General features: G+C 51.0%; 1 protein-coding gene across 1 annotated transcript in view; it reads left to right on the top strand.

Annotated features, from left to right (window-relative positions):
• Window positions 1-4,413: 4,413 nt before the first annotated feature.
• The window catches only part of mdga2a (MAM domain containing glycosylphosphatidylinositol anchor 2a), a 37,338-nt gene continuing 36,081 nt past the window's right edge, over window positions 4,414-5,670 (top strand). Inside the window, 4 exon segments of the mRNA XM_067243272.1 lie at window positions 4,414-4,437; window positions 4,918-4,966; window positions 4,969-5,042; window positions 5,045-5,059. Coding sequence (XP_067099373.1) covers window positions 4,414-4,437; window positions 4,918-4,966; window positions 4,969-5,042; window positions 5,045-5,059 — 162 coding nt within the window.

Here is a 5,670-nt window from a genome sequence, read left to right as displayed (position 1 = left end):
CCCTTTCTACCTGTCACTCTCTCTCTCTCTCTCTCTCTCTCTCTCTCTCTCTCTCTCTCTCTCTCTCTCTCTCTCTCTCTGTCTCTGTCTCTCTCTCTCTGTTTTACTTAAAGTGTGTGCGTGTATTTGACTTTGTGAGTGTGTGCTTGTTTGATTTAGTAAGTACACACGTGCGTTTGTCATAATGAGCGTGTGTGTGCAATTTGATGAGCATGTGTGCTTGTTTGAGTGGAGATGGCAGAGTGAGTGACAGTTGTCCTGACGACTGGGTGTCTGTCAGGGTGAGTCATCCTTCCTGTGGTGTCACAGTGTTAAAGTCCTACATTACCAACAGGGCTCCTCCTCCACCACTTCCTCACAGTGTTAAAGTCCTACATTACCAACAGGGCTACTCCTCCACCATTTCCTCACAATGTTGTTCTCGGTCCGTCCGTTCCTTCCCTTCTCTTCCGCCTTCGTACGCTGCTTTATTATTCTCTTTCTCTTCTCCTTTCTCTTCCTCTTGCGTTCTTTCCTCCTCTTACTTTTCCTTCTTCTCCTCCTCCTCCACCTCCTCCTCCTGCTCCTCTACCTGCTCCTCTGCTACCATCCTCCATCACAGCAGCCCACATGAGCTGGTTCCTCCTCTAGCCTCACTGGCTCCTTTGGGCCTGCGGTAACAAGGTTTTACCTGCACTGTGTCAGCGATCCTAAGCTTCAGTTCACCCCTGTGCATGATGGGAACATAAAGACAATACTCTGACCCAGGGTGTTGTGTGAGTGTGTGTGTTTCAGTTTGTGTGTGAAAATTTGTGTGTGTGTGTGTGTGTGTAATTGGAGTGGGATAACTCAGTGTGCTCCCCAGCAGAACAGGCGGTGTATAGAGTGGGATAATGGAGGGTGGACAGACAGATATAGCTGTGTTAGGGAGGAAATAACAACAGAAACTAGCTAGTTTTCATCTCGCAATTTACTGGCTATTGAGAAGGTGATGATCATGTGCTATTTCGGACCACAGTAGCAGATAGAGAGGAGGGCTGTGTTGGCCGGGAGAGCCTTGAGCCACTGATAACCGTCACAGAGCAGTCCATTCATTATGTTATTTTACTGTCCAGTACAACCACACACTCTCACGCACACACTGTAGTAGCTGTGTTAAGATGATCTTTTATTTAAGTCAAAAGGCCATACATTGTCTGATGCTATCTTGAAGCAATTATATGCTAATTAGTTGTATGTGTTTTTCCGATGCAGAGAGCAAGGCCCAGGTTGCTAGCAAGCCTGCTGTATATATGTTTTACAACAAACTAATCAAATGGAATTAGGGAAATCTGTTGAACAAACAGTTAGATCACTGGTGTGTGACGCAAACCCATTTCCCTGCCACTGCTCTGTATTCTGCTAGAAATCTCTTTATGGGGCTTAAAACTTTGACTGGATTATCGCTGCTGGTGCATGTGGGTAACATTCTCATCTCTCCAGCCTTACAAATGTTAGTTCTCAACCTGCACCAAAGCCCCCCCCCCCCCCCCCCCCCCCCCCCCCCCCCCCTCCACTTCGTCTCATTTTCCTGCTCTCGGAAGGCAGCTTTGCAGCTCTCGGATGCACAGAAGCGAGGGAGAGACGTGCATCTTCCTTGGGCTGAGTGGGGAGACAGCGAGCTGCTGCCGCCTGGGACATGGCGGAGAGACCGGCTAAGTGTATCTGACCGCTAAATGTTGGAGGTCCTGGAGACAGGCTGTCTCTCAGGTAGAGCAGCAGCAGCGCCGGTTCCCCCCAGCAGCAGACTAAGCTGAGGACTGGAGGGGTACGGGCGGGGTACGGGCGGGGTGCGGGCGGGGTGCGGGGCGGGGTGCGGCGAGGTGCAGCCACGCTACCTGCTCCAGAAGGAGACTCCCGCTGAGTTGCAGCTGTCCCCGCCGCAGGTGACAGGTCTGCAGCGTCTGTCTGACTGTGGCACACCTGTCCCACACCTGTCCCCTGGTATGGCTGTTCTCCTACAGCAGGGAATTGACATCTCTCCGAATGGCGTTCATGTTCTAGAAAGGTATTCATGTTCTAGAACGGTGCCGTTTCATATTGAAACTGGGAGATCGTCAGGTAGTCAATCAACGTGGACGGCCAATGGTGCCGTTGAGAAACAAGCTTTCCTTGTTTTGATTTCTCAGGGGAATCAGTGCAGTGGTCATGAAAAGTTATGAGGCGTTTTGCAGCTTAATTCCATAAGATCTTTATGAGTGGAAAGCAATTTAATCAGTCACAACAAGCACAGATACTTACACACACACACACACACACACACACACACACACACAGACTCATGGCATACACACACTAACACGTCTCCTAATTGCCCCTGGCTAGTCAAGCAATGTGGCTTGGGACAAGTCTAATCGCTGGTATTGTCTCTGAGCAAAAATCATGTAAACAGCGAGGGGCTTTTTTCATGAATTAGGAAATGGAAGGATTTGGAACTAAAGGAAAGTGAACACAATATGATCCACTACGTAATCTTCCTGGGAGGTCTAATTCCTGAACTGCAGTAGACCCACACTATGCCTGGGAGGTCCTGGGCTTGGTCTCACACCTGGTTCAGGGGAGATGTTTCCATGCCCTCTCAAAGGAGCAGTGTAAAGCCTGGTTTAGTGGGAATGTCTGGACAGTGGAGCCAAGGAGAGCTCTACTGCTTTAAGCTTTCCCTGGTGTAGGTGTAAGTCCTGGTGTACAGCCTGTTGGAGCCAAGCTGGTAGGTACTGCAGGTGTGGTAAGGCAGGCTGGATGGGGTAACTCAAATTCCTGGACCAGCGTGCAGCCTGGTCTCTCTGATTTGCTGTGCTGCTGGGCCCGTACAACAGCAGGACAAAGACTGGTGTATAACACTAGCTTCACATCCACAGCTGGACAGAAGGGGACCAGAGAGAAATAGTGTTGACCTACTGAGAGCCTACAGGAGCACTGCTTCTGATTATCACTTAGACTCCGAAAGCTGCTTCATCCAGGACATATTTTCAGTCATAGACAGCTCTCGCGTACTGTACACATGGCACACGGCTTACAGCAAGATGCAGTTGTTCCTCTCCTCTCTCCCTTCACCTCTCCTCTCTCCTCCTCCTCTCCTCCCTGTCTCTGTTCACCTATTCAAATCCCACTCCACCTCTACTGATCCATATGCTCGGCCTCAACCATATGCCACTTCTCACTCCCTAAACCAATGAAATGGCCCAAATTGAGGAGGTGCACGCTGGGAACTGGTTGTCATGGTGTCCGCCGGGGCCTGTTTGGCGCAGAGTGGCGCAAGGCACGGGCATCAGAAAGCCTGGCATCACAGGATGGCATATTAGTAGAGTCATCTGGGGAGCAGAGTCTCATTCTCTATAAATAGAGAACAGAGGAAGTAGGACAGGGAAGGAGGCAGGCAGCTGGCACAAGGAGAGGAGGAAGAGGAGGAAGAATACTCTGCTTTGTAGTCACATCCAGCAGAGCTGTGCTAACCTTTAGCTTGTTAAGCTATTTTTTGGAATGTCTTGCTTTCAATTAGCATAACTGATTGCGTTGTGTGTATGGTTCATTTGGCACTTCCCTTACAGTGGACTGACACTGCGTAGCTAAACATCTCCCCTCTCTCTCTCCTGCTATTTCCGTGTGCTGAAATCCTGAGATAGGGGGAGCGTCTCAGTGGAGGCCTACTTTCACACCATCAATCCTCTCATGATATTTGGCTCATCTTGAGCACACTCCTGCAGTCTGCTCGGTCCCCTGGAAGAGCTGCCAGGGCGGCAGGTAGAGGCAGCAGGATATTACAGCAGCCCTGGGAGAGAGGCTTTATAAAGGGGGATGATTGGAGCTGCTGCTGACTGCCTCCTACCTGTCTGTCTGTCTGTCTGTCTGTCTGACTCCAGCCTGTCTTTCTGTCTCCAGCCTGTCTGTCTGTCTCTCTGTCTGTCCTCCTGCCTCTGTCTGTCTCCTGCCTGTCTGTCTGTCATCTGTCTGTCTCTCTGTCTGTCTCCTGCCTGTCTGTCTGTCATCTGTCTGTCTGTCTGTCTGACTCCAGCCTGTCTTTCTGTCTCCAGCCTGTCTGTCTGTCTCTCTGTCTGTCTCCTGCCTGTCTGTCTGTCATCTGTCTCCTGTCTGTCTGTTTGTCTGTCTGACTGTCTGACTCCAGCCTGTCTTTCTGTCTCCAGCCTGTCTCTCTGTCTGTCTCCAGCCTGCCTGTCTGCCTGTCTGTCATCTGTCTCCTGCCTGTCTGTCTGTCTCCAGGCTGTCTGTCTGACCGCTTGTTCTGCTGCTCAGAGGTAGAAATTTATAATGGAACAATCTCCATTTTCAATCTCCTGGGTATAATTCGCAACCACATAAGTCACATGAAACCAGTGAGTTATTTTTCCCTGACGACAAATATCCTGACTGTATTTATGTAAGAGTAAATGAGTAAACATGAGCAAATCACCCAGCATGCGAGTACAGCGTTGCTAAGTGCGAGAGGTGTGATGAATCACAACATATTCACGTAGCATCTCGCAGTGTTCGTGTCATGGAGAGTTCACATATTAACACTTTAGACTGGAGTTACACCTACAGGTAATGAAACTCTTTAGGCCTGACAGTAGCTACTGGGGGAGTAGCTACTGGGGGAGTCAGGTGGCTGAGCGGTTAGGGAATCGGGCTGGTAATCAGAAGGCTGCTGGTTCGATTCCTGGCCGTGCCAAATGACGTTGTGTCCTTGGGCAAGGCACTTCACCCTACTTGCCTCGGGGGGAATGTCCCTGTACTTACTGTAAGTCTCTCTGCATAAGAGCGTCTGCTAAATGACTAAATGTACTTCCTCCCATCTGAATGCATCGCCTGTTTTACAGCGTTTTTTCTCTAAGCCTGTGAGCATGTCCTCTGGGGCCCTCTGGTCCACGTGTTGCCCTCTGACCTGCCCTCCTGTCTCCTCAGGCGCCCCCCACAGTGCGCATCGTGCACTCTGGCCACGCCTGCAACATTGAGGAGAGCGCTACACAGAGAGAGTGTACACCATCAGAGAGGGAGAGACTCTGGAACTGCAGGTGTCTGGTCACGGGAACACCCCCGACCCCAGGTAACGCACTCACACACACACGTACCGTGTGCACACACACACCTACGTTACTGTACACACATGCAGACACAGGGTACATAGGGTTATGTTCCAATCCCCCCCTCGGTTACTGTCATAGTGACACCTTACACACACACACGCCTACGTTACTGAACACACATACACTTAAAGGGTTCACAGGGTTCTGTTTAAACCCCCTCTCCCCACACTCCTCCTCCACCCCCTCCCACACACACACACACACACACACTGTGACCTAGCTATGTTCTACCTCCTGAGCTCGGCGTGTGTGTAAATGAGAGCGATCAGGCAGACGTGCTTGGACCTCCCGTGGGGGGGGGGAGATAGACGCCATGGGAGAGGAGAGTCAGCTGGAGCAGAGCTGCAGCTCGTCACCAGGGAGTCTGCCATTTCGCCCCAAAAGTACTCAGGGGCTCCTATGCACAAAAACGCTCTGAGAGCAATTTTCTGGCTGAGTACGAAGCCGAATGAAAGGAGAGCGAAGAGAAGATGGGTTCTCAGGGGGAGCTGGGAATGAGAGAGCCGCCTTCTGCGGCGGGCCGGGCTCCCGCGCCTCCGAGTGAAACACTAACGCTTCTGACGCGCGCACA

Source organism: Osmerus mordax, chromosome 9 (assembly GCF_038355195.1).
Source record: "Osmerus mordax isolate fOsmMor3 chromosome 9, fOsmMor3.pri, whole genome shotgun sequence".
Lineage (NCBI taxonomy): Eukaryota > Metazoa > Chordata > Actinopteri > Osmeriformes > Osmeridae > Osmerus > Osmerus mordax.
The sequence above is the reverse complement of the archived record's forward strand: the minus strand, read 5'-3'. Positions and strand labels throughout refer to the sequence as shown.